This window comes from Lagenorhynchus albirostris, chromosome 10 (assembly GCF_949774975.1).
Source record: "Lagenorhynchus albirostris chromosome 10, mLagAlb1.1, whole genome shotgun sequence".
Lineage (NCBI taxonomy): Eukaryota > Metazoa > Chordata > Mammalia > Artiodactyla > Delphinidae > Lagenorhynchus > Lagenorhynchus albirostris.
The window spans coordinates 36446164-36462626 of NC_083104.1; the positions used below are offsets into that span (position 1 = coordinate 36446164).

At 58.3% G+C, this 16463-nt stretch overlaps 2 protein-coding genes across 5 annotated transcripts in view; one reads left to right on the forward strand and one right to left on the reverse strand.

Moving 5' to 3' along the window:
- The first annotated feature begins 249 nt into the window (after positions 1–249).
- BAP1 (BRCA1 associated protein 1) lies at positions 250–8433 on the forward strand. Of its 4 annotated transcripts, none has more exons than XM_060161665.1 (17): positions 250–363; positions 462–491; positions 601–655; positions 1647–1779; positions 2106–2225; positions 2697–2758; positions 2844–2986; positions 3254–3332; positions 3794–3917; positions 4229–4376; positions 4849–5033; positions 5477–5610; positions 6105–6583; positions 6697–6857; positions 7131–7274; positions 7357–7429; positions 7643–8433. In XM_060161665.1, the coding sequence occupies exons 1-17, from the start codon at positions 327–329 to the stop codon at positions 7774–7776; spliced, it is 2241 nt and encodes a 746-aa protein (XP_060017648.1). In that variant the 5' UTR covers positions 250–326; the 3' UTR covers positions 7777–8433. The 4 variants fall into 4 exon arrangements, with proteins under 4 accessions (XP_060017648.1, XP_060017650.1, XP_060017649.1 ...); XM_060161667.1 differs by having other exon boundaries at positions 1647–1707; XM_060161666.1 differs by having other exon boundaries at positions 251–363; positions 7131–7223.
- Positions 8434–9487: 1054 nt separating this feature from the next.
- The window catches only part of DNAH1 (dynein axonemal heavy chain 1), a 73154-nt gene continuing 66178 nt past the window's right edge, over positions 9488–16463 (reverse strand). Inside the window, exons 63-77 of the mRNA XM_060163845.1 lie at positions 16130–16355; positions 15797–15992; positions 15337–15488; positions 14613–14809; positions 14221–14365; positions 13805–13963; positions 13590–13721; positions 13030–13200; positions 12761–12940; positions 12516–12692; positions 11718–11888; positions 11469–11599; positions 10769–11120; positions 10216–10450; positions 9488–9655 (exon numbers count right to left, since the gene is read on the reverse strand). Coding sequence (XP_060019828.1) covers positions 9534–9655; positions 10216–10450; positions 10769–11120; positions 11469–11599; positions 11718–11888; positions 12516–12692; positions 12761–12940; positions 13030–13200; positions 13590–13721; positions 13805–13963; positions 14221–14365; positions 14613–14809; positions 15337–15488; positions 15797–15992; positions 16130–16355 — 2746 coding nt within the window. The 3' untranslated portion in view covers positions 9488–9533. The remainder of the gene's footprint in view (positions 9656–10215; positions 10451–10768; positions 11121–11468; positions 11600–11717; positions 11889–12515; positions 12693–12760; positions 12941–13029; positions 13201–13589; positions 13722–13804; positions 13964–14220; positions 14366–14612; positions 14810–15336; positions 15489–15796; positions 15993–16129; positions 16356–16463) is intronic.

The window sequence follows — 16463 nt, forward strand, 5'->3', positions numbered from 1 at the left end:
GCTAACGGTAGCGCGCTAACGGCCGCGCGCCTGCCCCGCCCCTTCTCGCGCCACCGGCGCTCTAGCTCCGCCCCGACCTCTCGCCCTGCACTCCCGCGCGAGTTCGCCGGCGTCTGGAGTCGAAACTGCAGAAGACGAGGCCAGAGGCGGGGCGGCGATCGTCGCGCAGAGGTGACGTAGTGCCGCCGGCGAGGGCGGGTGACGCGACGGGGCCCGTTGTCTGTGTGTGGGGCTAGGGGCCCCGGGGGCGGCGGGGGCTCCCGGCGGGGGGCGGCGGTGGGTCGGGAGGGCCTGGACATGGCGCTGAGGGGCTGCCCCGCGGGAAGATGAATAAGGGCTGGCTGGAGCTGGAGAGCGACCCTGGTGAGGAGGGGACCGGGCAGGCCCGGAGCTGGGGAGGCCGGGTGGGTCCGAGACGCGCCTTTCTGACCACTACCCGCTCCTCTTGTCGCCCCACCCAGGCCTCTTCACCCTCCTGGTGGAAGATTTCGGTAAGAGCCTCTCCTACGCGCCGGAACCAGGCTGTGGGGGCCCACTCCTGGGCCCTCGCTCCACAGCCAGAGGCTACCCTTCCCGACTTCTTTCCTTACCTGATCGCAGGTGTCAAAGGGGTGCAAGTGGAGGAGATCTATGACCTTCAGAGCAAATGCCAGGGGTGAGTGGCTTGGCACGCGGCGTGGCTTCGGTCGCCCCTTACACCCCGAGGGCTAGGGAGGGACCCGGGAGAGAGTGCTCCTCAAGGGAGGAAGTATCAGAGGCTCCAAATTGTAAAATCTCGTATAAGGAAGCATTCCTCCTCTTTGGGTGCCTTCCTGATGAAGCTGGTGCTGTGCTTTTGTTTCTCCCAGTTTTCCCTCAACACTTCCCTTTATGTGGTAGCCTCTTCCCCTCAATACAAATTCTAACCATCTCTTGGATTAAATTCATCTGCTTTCTGGGGCCTTCCAGCCAGAAACCCCCTGCTCTTGACTCGGGTCACACTGTGCCTTTTGTGCAGCTGTAATTTATTAATGACTGCTTTACTGTGCCCATGTGCCAGTGGTTTTAATCCCCATACAGGGATCTCATATTGATTGGTTGGTTTGTGGCATCTGACAAGGACTCTCCTGGGTGACCAAGGTCAGGGTCTTGTCTTGGTGGTCCTACAGAATAGAGGTGTGGAGGAACTGCTACAGTGACTAAACGGAGAAGTCTGCTTCTTTCCCTTCAGGAAAGAACAGACTGATATGGGTGTTCATTAACTTCCCTGATTGCACTGGGGCCCAGGCCCTGGGCTTCACAAGTGAGAATTAGTGTTTAAATTCCTCATCACATTTATTGTTCTCGCCTTACCTTCTGTTCCTACCCGGTCCTGAGCCATCGTTCCAGCTTTTCTTATCCCAGAACCATAGACTTCATAAGGATACTGGGTGACTCCTGGAGCATCACAGCCAGAGGCTGATGCTTGACTCTGCCTGCAGTGGGCTTCTGGGGTGCGAGGGCGCAGGGCCACTTTGGGCAGCGTTGGGAAGAAGCCAAGGGAGAGGTGGGATCACAGGAAGGGCACCTGAGTGGTAACACAGTGCAAAGGAATAGGGGAGAGGAAAGGGAATGCAGATTGCCTACCCCCACTTGACTGGTCTAGCTCTGTCCCTTACTTTCCCCAGCCCCGTGTATGGATTCATCTTCCTGTTCAAATGGATCGAAGAGCGCCGATCCCGTCGCAAGGTCTCTACCTTGGTGGATGATACATCTGTGATTGATGATGATATTGTGAATAACATGTTCTTTGCCCACCAGGTCTGCTGGGCTCTGTGTTCTTTCTGGAGGGTGGGATGCTGCCGTTTTCTTCGCTTGGAAAGTGGAAGTGGGGAAAGGCAGAAGGAACTGAGCTCTTATTCACTAAAAAAGGGAGTCTCTTTAGAGCAGGGTGATGTCTGAGTCCATTCTCCATGTCCCCAGACTCCTGATGGGTACTTAGTTGAGTGAACAAATGTTGGGTAAAGATGAGGGGAGTTGATGAGGATTGTCCAGACATGACTGTCCCTCTCTGAGTCCCCATTCCTGATGAGTATGGGCTTGGGGTGAGGGATGCTGTGGATGGGTGACTGTTCTTTGTTTCACAGCTGATCCCCAACTCTTGTGCCACTCATGCCCTGCTGAGCGTGCTCCTGAACTGCAGCAATGTGGACCTGGGGCCCACCCTGAGTCGCATGAAGGACTTCACCAAAGGCTTCAGCCCTGAGGTAGGCCACAGTGCCTTAATCCTGACTCAGCTGACTAGGCAGATGTGACCACCAGATCTACCACTGATAATGCCACTACACAGCATTTGGCACTATGAGGCTTTTTCAAATGATATTTACATTATATTTGACCTGTAAATTAATTGTGTAAGTCAACTTTTTTTTAAGGCCCAATTGTCAGAAAAGGAGATAGACCTAGGGAAGAGAGGAACGTTCCTTAAGTGACACCTTATTAGGACTTTATCAGGCAATGCTGTTCTCCAGTGTCCACTGATTACTGTGCAAGGCCAGTACAGCCCATCTTTTGGGGGCTCCAGAGCTCTTTTCTGCCCCCACTAGGCCTTCAGGAGAGGCCACCTGTGCTTCTTCAAGTTCCTGGAATGCCCCCAGGCCTGCTCTCCTGAGCTCTGTTTCCCACCCGAGGCCTGCCTGAGAAGTTGCTCTGATGTGGCCTTATTTTCTTCCCTCTAGAGCAAAGGATATGCGATTGGCAATGCTCCAGAGTTGGCCAAGGCACATAATAGCCATGCCAGGTGTGTGGGAGCTGTGGGAACTGATGGGGGTGGGGGCAAGGAAGGGGGTTGTACCATTCTGGGCACTGACTGTGTCCTTCCCCAGGCCTGAGCCACGCCATCTCCCCGAGAAGCAGAATGGCCTTAGTGCTGTGCGGACCATGGAGGCATTCCACTTTGTCAGCTATGTGCCTATCACAGGCCGGCTTTTTGAGCTGGATGGGCTGAAGGTTTACCCCATTGACCATGGTAGGCACTCTGAGCTGGGGGCCCATTGGATTTCTCTGCTTACCTCCTAAGGAGGTGGGGCTCAAGGTCCTCAAGCACTTGGGACCCAGTGGTGGGGCGTGGCGGGGGTGTCTTGAAGACGTGGTTCTGGCAGGATGGCACCCTGTACTGCATTGTCCAACTAGCCCCTGATTCTCTGGGTCACCTTCTCTCCATCATCCTTCCAACTCCTGGCCTGCCCGAGCTCCGGGCTTCCTACCTACTGACTCCTTGTCTTGGTTTCCCCAGGGCCTTGGGGGGAGGATGAGGAGTGGACAGACAAGGCCCGGAGGGTCATCATGGAGCGTATCGGCCTCGCCACTGCAGGGTAAGGGCCCTGAGCCTGCCCTACCTTCTGGAGCTGTGCCCCCATTGGGAGGGACACAGAAGAGGGAACCAAGGCAGAGAGAGGCCAGATGGCTTGTGCAAGGCCACGTGATGAATCTGGCAAGATCAGGATTAGATCTTGTGCTCCCAACTCTTTGCCCTATTTCCCACTCAGGCTGCGTGTGGCCTGCTTCAGGATAGCCTGGGGAGGGGCAGGCCCTGGTGGAGCCCCGGGTGGCCCACGTGTGCTGGCTCACTTCCTGACAGGCCCCTCAGGCAGCTTGTTGGAAGGCAGCAGCTCAGGTGCCTGGTGTGCATGGCCAGCTACTGCCCGCCTGTTGGGGTGGGGTCTGTACCTGTGGCTTCAGGTGTGACTTCAGGGAGCCCTGCCAGGAGATCTGCCTCAACCTGATGGCGGGGCCAGGGTGAGAGCTGCTCTCACGGCCACGGCTGTGACTGCAGGGAGCCCTACCATGACATCCGCTTCAACCTGATGGCGGTGGTGCCTGACCGCAGGATCAAGTATGAGGCCAGGCTGCACGTTCTGAAGGTGAACCGTCAGACAGTACTGGAGGCCCTGCAGCAGGTGGGTACCCCTCCTGCCCAGGCCCTGCCTAGCCCAGCCACCCACTCCTTCCCTCCACTGGGTCATCGGTGTCTGATTCCTACATTACTCTGTATTGTGGATCTGGGCTTCAATTAACCACTCCTTTCCTTTGCTCCCTTTGTGGGAAAGGTGATGGGACTTGGCATGGGGAAGGGGAGAATAGCCTCTGAAAGGAGGTTTGACTGTTGTTATTTCCCTTTAAGTGAGTGAGTAGAGCCAAGACCCTTAGCTGTCCAAGGTAGAAGCTAGGGTCTGCCTTCACTCCTCTGCACCTTGGATTTTGATTTCAGCTGATTAGGGTAACGCAGCCAGAGCTGATTCAGACCCACAAGTCTCAAGAGTCACAGTTGCCTGAAGAGACCAAAGCAGTCAGCAGCAAGTCCCCTCTGGCCCTGGAAACAAGCAGGGCCCCAGCGGCCTCTGAGGGCACCCACACAGGTATTGGAGCCTCTCATGGGCCTCAGAGCCACCCCAAGCAGAGCAAGTCTTTTTCTGTGGAGGCACTTGGGCAGTGGTTCAGAGGCTCCTGCAGGAGGTCTGAAGCCTGGTACCTACAGCCCTCTCCCCTCGGAACATGGAGGAAGAGCAGTCCCTCCCTAAACAAAGGCACCTGGAAAGGGCTGCCATTACCACAGTCCCCAAAGCCTTCTCCTTAATGTATATTCCCTTTCTAGCCTCTCTAGAAGTTTTTTTCTTTCTGCCTCCTTTTTTTCATCTCATCCTTTTCCTTTCTCACTGTGGCCCCATGACTTAGAGCTTGCTGACTCCACCCATCAGCTGTCTCTGCTGTTCTTCTCTGAGAAGGGAAGGGGAGCAGTACTGTGCCCCAGGACTGGGGAGACAGTGGGCTGAGGACAGCTTTTCTTGAGGGTCTGGCTGAAAGTCCTGCCCATGCCCCTTGCCCTCTCAGATGGTGTGGAGGAGGTGGCTGGTTCGTGCCCACAAGCCCTGACCCACAGCCCTCCCAGCAAACCCAAGCTGGTGGTGAAGCCTCCAGGGAGCAGCATCAATGGGGTTCCCCCAAACCCCACTCCTATCGTCCAGCGGCTGCCAGCCTTTCTGGACAATCACAACTATGCCAAGTCCCCCATGCAGGTAAGCTGGGAGGATTCCCTCCAGGATTCTTTTGAGAGGTTGCAACAGGCACTTTCCTCAGGTGATTCATTGGTGTTTGCCTTCTGTCGGGGCCTAGGTAACCACGTTCCTCTGTCTGATTCTCAGAAGCCCCTATGATGGCAGGGGTTGAGGGAGGCAGAGAGAGCTCCTCTGACTTTAAACTCAGTCTCATGGCTGTGGGGCTAAATGTTTAGGGCATGGGGTTGGATTCAGCTCTGTGGGTTGGGTTCTACTGGCAAAATAAATGCAGGTGTTTCAGGGCACTCTGTTTCTCTTAGAAGCCCTATGTAGGCAGGTAGTGTGGGTGGGCTCTGGAGCACCTGGAGGGAATCAGTGGACTGAACCCGGAGAGCCATGTTGGCTTCCTGGCTGTGGCTGCTGTGTCCAGCCTGGCTCATGGCCGCCCTGGGTCTCTGCCCCAGGAGGAGGAAGACCTGGCAGCAGGTGTGGGCCGCAGCCGAGTTCCAGTCCGCCCACCCCAGCAGTACTCAGATGACGAGGACGACTACGAGGATGACGAGGAGGATGACGTGCAGAACACCAACTCCGCCATCAGGTTAGCCCCAGCTCTGTAAGGCTGGAGGCTGAGTGCTGCAGATCCTATCTTGAATCTTCCAGCCCAGAAAATGCCCTTCAGCAGATAATGCTGAATGCCTGCTGAGTGCAGGGCCCCAGGGAGGCTGACGTGAAGGGACCGACTCCAGGTCCCAAGAAATTTTTGGAGGGCTTGGGCGAGGGCCGTGCACATTTAACCAGACATCAAGGCCTTTTGTCTAGGCCTTGGGAGATTGGGTGGGGGATATCTTTGCTGGAAGAACTGGCATTGGCAAAAGGCCAGAAGTGAGACAGCTGGAATAGAGGAGGTGTCCTTTGAGGACACCTGGCTGCAGCTGTCGAAGCTCAGTGTGCCAGCCTTGGCATGGCCAGGTCAGGCTGCTGGAGCTTCAGGGTCAGTCCCTGGAGGCCAAGATGTGTTCAGGTCATTCTGGGCGTTGCTGAACGTGGTCACCTGGCCCATTCCCTTGGCTTACCTTTCCTTGGGCCCCACAGGTATAAGCGAAAGGGGCCGGGGAAACCAGGGCCATTGAGTGGCTCTGGGGATGGGCAGCTGTCGGTGCTGCAGCCCAACACCATCAACGTCTTGGCCGAGAAGCTCAAAGAGTCCCAGAAAGACCTCTCAATTCCTCTGTCCATCAAGACGAGCAGCGGGGCCGGGAGTCCAGCTGTGGCAGTGCCCACGCACTCACAGCCCTCGCCCACCCCCAGCAATGAGAGCACTGACACAGCCTCTGAGATCGGCAGCGCTTTCAATTCGCCACTACGCTCGCCTATCCGCTCGGCCAACCCCACGCGGCCCTCTAGCCCCGTCACCTCCCACATCTCCAAGGTGCTTTTTGGAGAGGACGACAGCCTGCTGCGTGTTGACTGCATACGCTACAATCGTGCTGTACGCGACCTGGGTCCTGTCATCAGCACGGGCCTGCTGCACCTGGCTGAGGATGGTGTGCTGAGTCCTCTGGCCCTGACAGGTGGGCCTTGGGCTGGCTCACTGGCCTCCCAGTGGTGTACTGAGGAGGGAGGTGGCCAAGTGACCACCACGTGTCCTGCACTCTGATGGGTCTTCTCGTGCCTTCTCTTCCAGAGAGTGGGAAGGGTTCCTCACCTTCCATCAGACCGAGCCAAGGCAGCCAGGGGTCTGGTAGCCCAGAGGAGAAAGAGGTGGTGGAGGCTGTGGATAGCAGAGAGAAGCCTGGGCTGGTCAGGCCTAGTGAGCCCTTGAGCGGGGAGAAGTACTCACCCAAGGTGAGCCCCTCTGCAGCTTTCTCTTCTAATACTGACAAGGGAAGGGCCTAGGGCACTGCTGCCCAGGTGCTGGGTTCCTAGTTGGTATTTTGGTGTGAAGGGTGGTGGCTGAAGCCAGGTGCCAGGAAGCCTGTCTGGGTTGGGTGGTGGCTGGGGCCTCAGTAGGCTCCCGGGACTCTGGCTGCTCGTCCTTGCCTCTAGCTGCCTGCTGGTAGTGGGGCTTTGGTGCTGGCCAGCCCCTGCACCACGGGTGCAATTGTTGGGTTTTGGCAGGAGCTGCTGGCACTGCTGAAGTGTGTGGAGGCTGAGATTGCAAACTACGAGGCCTGCCTCAAGGAAGAGGTGGAGAAGAGGAAGAAATTCAAGGTGGGCCCTCTCTCCAGCTGCCTGGTCCTCTGCCCACCTGTCTTCCCAGAGGTGCGACCTGCTGGGGTCAGCTGGTGGCTGCTCTGGGGAGATGGCTGCAGCGTCCTCATGTCCTCACTCTTCTCTCCCACAGATCGACGACCAGAGAAGAACACACAACTACGATGAGTTCATCTGCACCTTCATCTCCATGCTGGCTCAGGAAGGTGAGGGGTCTCGCTGCTGCACCTTACCTGGCATGCCCTGCTCAGAGCCCTGGCCCTCAGGCCCCCTCCTTCAGGCCTCTGCTGGGGCTTGAGCAGACTGTAGTCTCAGGGAGGGCCGAGAGACCCTCAGCTTCTGACCGGAGGCTGTGGCCCGTTGAGCGAGTGGCTGCTGGGCATCCAGCCACCCGCTCAAGGGCCTGCGCCTCTCCACAGGCATGCTGGCCAACCTGGTGGAGCAGAACATCTCGGTGCGGCGGCGCCAGGGGGTCAGCATTGGCCGACTCCACAAGCAGCGGAAGCCTGACCGGCGGAAACGCTCACGCCCCTACAAGGCCAAGCGCCAGTGAGGACTGCTGGCCCTGACCCTGCCGCTCACTCTTGCCACATGGCCCTCACCAGGGCCCTCCCCTGCCCCACTCTCCCTCTTCCCAGTATTACCGAATAGTTCCAGTCAGAGAGCCCAGACCCTGGGAATAGGAGCCAGGCCAGGATTCTCTGCACGGTACCCCAGTGCCTGCCAGGGCAGGGCTGCCCCGTCATGCTCTGGAAGCAGGAGCTGGGGCACAGGGAGGTGCTGCAGCTTCCTCCACAGCCGGCTGTGGAGTGGCAGGACCTGGCCTTTCTGCCTGGGCAGCAGAATATATATTTTACCTACAGAGACGTCTATTTTTCTGGGCTCTAACCCATCTTGCCACCACTGTGTTGACATAGTCAGCTTCCTGACTCTGAGTTCTCTCCTAACAGCTGTCATCCTGGAGGGCCGGGGTCACTCCTGCAGGGTCACAGCTGGGGGCCCTGCTGCTCTGGCCCCAGTTGTCCCTGTTGCGAGAAAGCCAGGTCTGCTCTCCGTTCCTCCTGGGAGAGCTCCAAACTCAGGGACCTGGCTGCTGGGCTAGACTGGGAGTGGGGTATTCCAGCGGGGGCAGGGTGAGCAGCCTGCTTGGGTCCCATGGCCTGAGCAGAGAGGAGTGTTTGAGCTGTTTGGTGGCCTGGCTTTGGCCAGGCTTGGTAAGACTGCTCTCTGTGGCAAGGCCCTGGGCTCTTTGTCTTCAGTGTTGTGGCCCTGGCAAGGGGCCTGCTTTGGGCTCCTGGGCTCAGAGGAGCCTCTGCCCGCCCCTCAGTATTACCACGTCTCCCTCTTCTTAGAGACAGCAGAGACAGGGCTGCTTGCAGGAAGCTGGCACCACTCAGCTCTCCCTGCCATGCCAGCTTTCTCAGCTTCTGCAAGGCACTCAGGGTGGGGGACAATAGGACCAAGACAACCAGTTGGAGCCCCATGTTCCCAGAGGGCCTGATGCCAATGGCTGATGGGCCCAGCACTGCCTCTGGAGCTCAGGCCCCAAACAGCCCCATGGCCTCTTCTAGGTGGCTTTGAAGGTGATCCAGGCGGGCCCCTTATGTGTACACAGTGACCAGGGTGGGGGCCAGCTGCCTCTGCGCTAAGCATAGCCCGACCCCTCTGGCCCCTGTAAATATTGGACTAATGAATGAATAAAACTCTCCTAAAAAATTAGCCCTCCTGTACTTGCTGGCCTGAGGTTTGTAGGCCAGGGCTGTGGTGGGAGTGAGGACCTAACCAGACCTGGGCCAGCGCCCTGTGTGTGACCAAAGAGGTAAGGGGAGTGCATTCTCGGGCATTCAGCCTTCTGGGGCAGAGGTTCTTGGGACCCTAGGCCTGGGACTTAGGGTCTGAACTGAGGAGGGGCTTCGGGTGGGCTGTGGAACCTGAGGAGTTGTGTGCAAGGTGTAGTGTGGGAGGAGAGGGCCATGGCTTTCACCAGATCTGACAGCTTTGCAACCTGGAGAGGTGTTGGGACTCAGTGGAGGTGGCACCTCTGTGTCTAGTCCTGCCTGGTGTGTAGTCCCTGGAGGGGCCCTGGGACCTTGCAAGGCTCACCTCTCTTCCCTTGTTGCAGGTAAAAGCTGCCAACTGTGCCACTCTTCCCCCTGCTAACCACATTTTCTCTTGAGGCCCCTGTAGCCTCTCACCCGCACCGTTTCCCTGGCAGTGGGTTCTACAGAGGGGGCCTGGTGTAAGCAGCTAAGGCTCAGCTGGACTGTTTAGGAAATGCAGCTTTAATGGCCCCAGCCCTTCTGTCTGGGTCTAGTAGTCCAGGGCACAGATGAGGGCCACACCACGCTTTACCCAGTGTCGCTGGGGCTGGTCGGTGGGGATCTCCACAGCAATGACGTAGTTTGTGGAGTGGCCTGTGGTTGATAGTGTTCCTAGAGCAGGCAAGAAGGGGGAAGGTTAAGTTGTCTGCTTCAGCTAGGGCAGGAACAGGGTATAAAGAAAGGCAGTGGACTTGGCAAACTGAGCTTGGGACAAGGAAGGGGACCTGACCCAAGAGGAAGCCTGTCTGGGGAGTGTGGCCAAGGCTCAGGCCTGCCCTAAGTTACTGCACTGACAATTGAGGATGGGAATGGGAGAGTTGACGCCCCTGCTCATTCCCTGTGGACCCAGCCCAGGCCCACCCCACCTCTCCAGGCCTCAGTTACCCCCTCTGAACCTCCATTGGCAGGCTGGGCCTCCCAGGACCCAAGGTGGGTCTGCTAAGGGAAGCAAGAGGATGGTGAGCTCAGGGGCCACTCCCCACAGACTGGGCCCAGCCCCTGGGCATCACATTGCCCACTACTGGCCCAGCTCTGTCCTGGCCCAGTCAGTCTCAGGAGTGAGTGCTGATTGACCTCTGTCAGCCATCCTGTTCAGCTAACCTGGGTCAGCCTAACTGGCCCAACCCTGGGCCCCCACCTGTGGTGTAGGCTCCCCGCCCTGGGCCCCATACCAGCACGGGTCAGTGTCTTGTAGATGGGGCACAGGTAGAAGTCCTGGTTCTGGACCTTGCGGTTGGGCGTTGGCAGGAGCCAGATAACGGCCATCTCTGTGTATAGCTCCTTGGGCCGAGACTCAGCCAGCTGGAAGGCCAGAGGGTCCCATCGGGCACCTTCCAGGAACAGTCCATGGATGAAGCACCCCTCTTTGGGTCTTGTCTTGAGCTCTGATACCGACTGGCGCATCACCTGTGGTCGGGCACACAGATGCCCCCTCACATATAAACACCCAGAATCTCGGTTAGGATTTGGGTCAGGAGGCACAAGCTCCCTCCTGAGGGCTCTGCCTGCCTCCCCCCTTCACCTGCTGTTTCAGCTGGTAGCCTACAGTCTGTGCTCTGCCCCTAGGGATTTCCCTGGGGCTTATGGTCTCTTCTGGCTCTCCCTGTCCCCCAACCCCCTCTCAGGGGCTCCCCTGATTCCGCCAGCCAGCTGTGGCCTCCGTGCTCCTCCTACCTGGGCCACACCCCAGCCTGTCACCTGACCTGGCCCTGGCTGAGTCCAGACCTTGAAATCGAAGGAGATGGTGTCGATGGAGATGATAGACTTGCGGGCATAGTTTTGCAGGGTGCCTGTCAGGAAAGCCTGGGGGAAGAAGAAGCCGCTGATCCAGAAGACGGCTGGGATGCCCTTGGAGATCCAGGTCTGCAGGAAGTCCAGGCGCTGCAGCAGGTCCATGACCCATAAGGACAGTGGCTTGAGTGATGGGTAGGCCTTGGCATTCCAGAGCTCGGGCACAGTGTTGTTGTATAGGCTGGCAGCCATCAGCTCCAGCTGCAAGGACATCACCACCAGCCCTTTGAGTGCTGTGAGCAGGTCTCTCAGCGTCTGTGTGATCACTTGCAGCAGCCGGTTGTACCTATGGAGGCAGTGGCAAGGAGGAAGGCAGTGGTCTGGGGCTGTGTGGCCATATCCGCACTCCCCAGTTGTAGGCAGTAGACAAAAAACCAATGGCAGAACATAGGGGCTAAGAGCATAGAGTGGGGTCGAGTGGCCTGAGTACCAGTTCCAGCTCTGGCTGTTAGTAAATGTATGACCTTAGACAAGTCATGTAACCTTTTTGGGCCTTGGTTTACTCATCTGTAAAATGGAATAAAAATATGGCTGAGTTAGAGAATGGGTTTATAGCACTTGGTGTAGCTTTTACTGTCATTACTCTACAGCCCAGTGGCCTGCTGACTCAGGGCTGGGGGTGGCAGGGGATTACCGAGTGACCTCCTGTACTAGCACCGTGTTCATTGACTCCTCATACAGCACAGGGTACTTGGTCATCACCCGCTGCAAGCTGATGGGCTCAGGCACCTTGAGCAGAATGTTCTGGGCCACATCCTCCACTATCTGTGGGTGCAAAGAATTCTATATGCACAGAGTTCCTTCCCACAGGGGAACAGGCATGATGGTGGATAGGAGACTGGTCCTGCTCAACCACTGGGCCCTTTCCCCTGCTGCCACTAACCTCCTCCCGGTGCTGGCCGCCTGCAGAGGATGATTTGGGTTGCAGCTGGACAATGGTGCCAAGCAGGGTGTAGGTCTCATTCTGGGCACAGGTGATATTGGCATTGTCATGCAGGCCAAAGATCTCAGGCATGTCGTTGAGTGGAAGGGTCTTGATGTAGGAGAGGTAGCCCTGGAGGGTAGGAGCGCTGCGACTGAAGCCCCTGCCCTGCTCTACCTCCAGCCTGCGGGACAGCCCTCCAACTGAGCACATCCACTACTCGTCACCCCTGGTCGCAAGCTTTACGCATGTCCCTCTTACCCTCAGGACTCCATGGCCTCTGCTCCCTCCTAGCCCACTTCTCCCTGCTGCCTAGCTCCCTGCTTCTTCATTCAGCTGCTCAAACCTGTCACAGCCCCTCCTGCCACAGGCCCTTTACACTGTTGACCCACACTCTGGGGTGCTCCACCCAGCACCTGCCTGCTCCTCACACATCTTAGCTGAAGCATCATTTCCTCAGGGAGCCCTCTCTGACTGTGGTCTGGGCTGCTTCCCACCTCACCGCCTCACCTGGCAGCCTCAGAGGAGCCGCCCGGCCCCTCCCAGCCTCACAAAGTCCTCTCGGGCAGGGGCTGAGAGGCGGGAGTTGGCCTCTGCCCACAGAACCTGAGCTCCAGGGCTATCTTTGTGGGATGGATCAATCAATGAAAAGGAACTACTGGCCGGTTGGGGCCAAGTCTTCCAGCACCCAGGTGTTCACGGCACCCCAGGACCCCAGCCTGGCAGGCTGCCTAAAGCATAGCCCCGGTGTGTGCTCACGTTGAGGTCGTAGGTGGGTTGGATCTGGTGGTAGACACCCGAGGCACTGTAGCTGTGCTCGGGGAAGAGCACGGCGGGGCTGTAGAAGTCCTCCAGGATGTTCATGACGCAGCGGCGGTCCCAGTCGTCAGTGACGCGGCCCCCGTAGTTGATCTCCCCTGCCGTGTACTTGAGGACCTACGGGGTGGGTAGGTCAGGCCCCCACAGGCGCCCAGCTCCCCGCCCTCAGCCCATCCCCAGCCCACCTTGTAGGGGATGTGGTCATACTCGTCCAGGAACATCTTGAGCTGGCTGATGCAGATGCGTAGGTCCCCATCCGTGAACTCGTAGGGTATGTTGAAGCCCAGGGGCCCAAACTTACGACGCTCCAGGGCATTCCCATGGAACAAACACAGAGACAGCAGCAAGGACTTGAACTCCATCACCTGCCAGAGGTGGGGGCGGGGCGGAGGGGTGTGAAGGGTGGTGATGGAGATGGGGCAGGTTGGGGGTGCATGTGCCAAGTGTGTCTCACCTTGTGACAGGAGTTGAGGAAGTCATCGCTGAGGCTGCTGTAAGACTTGAGCAGGTTGGCCTTGACCCCGCGTGGCGGCTCAATGGTCACCTTGGAGCCATTCTGTAGGATGGACACTGGGAACTTGTTGCTGGGCAGGCTGGTGAGCCACAGGCGGAAGTCCCGGTGCACCTGGTGGCCACGCTCCACGTGAGCATTGAGACCCGTACCTGGTGGCTGCCCCAACACCAGGCTCCTTCCTACCCAAGGACCTTGAGCCACCCTCAGCCTGACTCCACCCCTGGGTTGGGCTGGGCCAGACCAGGCTGCAGGGACCACTGGTAAAGAACATGGGCTTCGGCAAGTTCCAGGGTCACCCGTCTGTGCTGGGTGCCCTTGGGCGAGTCACTGGTAGCAGTTACTTGAGGGGGCCACTGGGAAGATTAATCTAGTTGATACGTGTTACATATGTCACTTCCTGAGCGCCCACTGTGTGCTGGTGGCTGGGCTGAGTGCTCTGTGGGACGATCTCATTTAGCCTTATCAGTCCTGGATGGATGTACTGTATTCCCTTGGTGTACCTTGTCGGGATTGATGTGCTCAATGAGGCGCTCCAGGACTGGCATCCAGCTCGGTGCCAGGTGGCAGTTCTGAAAGAAGACCCACTTGCCCCTCTCTATGGAGCTGCGCATCATGGCTTCCGCCCGAGGGCCCTGTGGGGACAGGAGTGCTGAGTGGTGGGGGACCAGCTGGCCCAGCCCACCAGCTCCCTTCTCCCCCACCCCCTCGCCCTTACCTGGCCCTGGCCCAGGGAGATGGCAGAGAGCTTCTTGGAGAACTTCATTTCTTCGGCAAACTTGTAGAGGTCGGCAGCCGGGTCAGTGCCAGGCGATAGCACAAAGATGAGGGGCGTGGTGGAGTTGGAGTCTTTGAACACCAATGACAGATTGGCTGTCTGCAGGGCAGGGAGAGATGCTGGGGCCACCTAGAGCTTCTCCTCAGGGGCAGGCGACCAGGGCAAGGTAGGGGGGTCCTGGGGCCCCCAGAGTAGTCCCAGAGGGGCTTCCTGGTGGGACCTGGAACCTCTCAGAGCTTTTTGGGGTGGTTAGGGGTCCTGGCCTGACCAAGGCTGCAAAGTGGTCTGTCCAGGTACAGCTAGGATCCTGGGACCCAGGGTGGGGATTAGCCCAGGTGCTGGCTGACAGCACTTGCCTGGGGCTCAATGAAGCGTGGCTCCAGGTTGGTGGCCACGAAGTCCTGCATGGCATTGGTAACCTTGTCCCCACGTAGGCAGCGGAGGACCAGCAGCTTCTGGAACTGGTCCAGGTACTGGTCCCAGATGCCAGGCAAGGGCTCCCTGCAACAGTGCCCACGTCCCCCTGAGAGCCAACCTGTGGGAGGGCACTGGCCACAGGGTCTCTGCTTGCTGGACAGCAGGGGAGAATGGGGTGTCCAGGGGTACATGGCCGGGGGCATGGAAGAGATGTAGTCACAGCTGCAGGGCAACCCTGTGTGGCCCCTCAGAGAAGGCTCCAGGGCAAGCCTGTTCCTGGGTCTCAGCCCCTGGATGTGCCCACCTTGCTGTGCCCCAGGTCCCAGCTCACCGGTGGGGCTCAGGGCTATCAAAGATGGCCTGGAATTCCGACAGATGCTTTGTGAAGTCAAGGGCGAAGGAGGAGAAGGCCGGCAGGTTGGAGAGTGCCAGGATGTCTCGCCAGGCCCGGTCTGACAGCCAGTCCGGGGCAGGGTTCTCACTCATGACAGGGACAGAGCCCCCGGACAGGAGGTAGCGCCACTCGCTCTGGCAAGGGACAGGGGAGGCTAGTGCCCAGGCCCTGAGGCCTGTCTCCAGCGCCCCACCTAGCAGTGCCTCCCCTACCATCCTCAGCCAGAGAAATGGAGTTCCCCTTAGGGGTGGCAGTTGCACAGGTCTGGGTTAGTATCACCTCTTTCCCTTTCCCTGGCTGTGTGACCTTAGGCAAAGGATTTGACCTCTGAGCCTCTGTTTCCTCACTTGGAAAGTAGGAAGAATCAGAACTCTGCTTCCCAGGGGTTTTGTGGGGGTAGGTCAGAGGGTAGCTGTGATCCCAGCACCCAGCACACAGTGAAGGCTCAAGCAGTGGTGGCTGTGACTTTCAGTGCTTTCCAACGCACCAGGAAATACCTGGGGCTCATGAGACCATGAGCCGGGAGGCTCAGGACTGTCTGTGCTCACCAGCACTCTCAAGGCTCTGAGAAGACATGTGCACAGGAGCTGCTGGGCCATAGTTAACCCAGAGCCTCCTGGCTGTTTTCAAGAAAGGACCTGGCCGCCCCTCCATCACGCACCTGGTCAATCTTGCCCTGGTTCATCATGATGCGGGCACACAATAGGAAGGCGAACATCAGCTTGTGCTTCTCGAAGAGGCTGCGGCAGACATTGCTGTAGAGGTTGTAGGTCAGGTAGCGGTTGATGTTGGCGATGCGCTTCTTTAAGTTGTCTGCAGGGCAGAGGGGTGATGGCAGTGCAGGGAGAAGGGAGGGAAGCAAGATCCCTGGGGCCCAGCCCAGCCCATCTCCCCAGTAGCCAAAGGGGCAGTCTGGGCACCCGCTTGGGGCATTTGCTCCGAGGAGGGTAGGAGGGGCGTGTGTTCTTACGTAGTGTAAGCCTGACGAGGATGTGTATGAGTGGACATGGGTGTGAGTCTACGTGTGTGTGCCCGCTGTGGAAATGCATCCAGGTGTGTCACACCTGTGCCAGGGTAGAGCCTGGTGTTTATGTCAACATGTGCATCTGTGCCAGGGCTACCTGCCCTCTCTGAGTTGGCGATGCCTGAGAGGAAGATGTTGAGAAACCACTCGAGGGAGTACTGGTACATGGGGTCCACGTTGGCCAAGTCAGACATGCAGAAGAAGAGGATCTGGGTGCGGACGGCCACGGGAATGTACTCCATGCGCGTGAGGTCAATGTCCTTCTCTGTCTGCTCTGCAATCCTGACCTTGGCCTGGGGGTGCAGTACAGGGGGTGCTGGTCAGGCCCAGGTAGGTTGTCAAAGGGCACCAGGCAGAGGTGGGTGGCGATAGGGGGCAGGCCTGGGGCAGGTGGGGAGAGGCAGGCAGGGGTGGGCCGGCAGTTGCTGACCTGGATCTCAGCAGCCTTCAACTTGGAAGCCTCCAGCACCTTGATGAGCTCCACGTCATCCACAGGGTTGCCCTCAGAGGAGCTGAGCCGGTACAGGATCTGGTCTTCAATGTCCTTCAGCTCCTGGCGCATCTTGGCATTATTGACAATCAGCTGGTTCTTGGCTTCCTCAAGGTCAGGCCGCTCCTCAGCCACTACCTGGCCCAGCAGCTGGTCCTCTAGGCCACTGCCAGGGGTAGGGGACATTATGTCTGTGACACCTGGTGGGCCCTGGAGGGCCAGCCTTGAGCCTGCTGACCTATGTACCTGTGCTCCTGGGGCTCCAAAGAGCCTA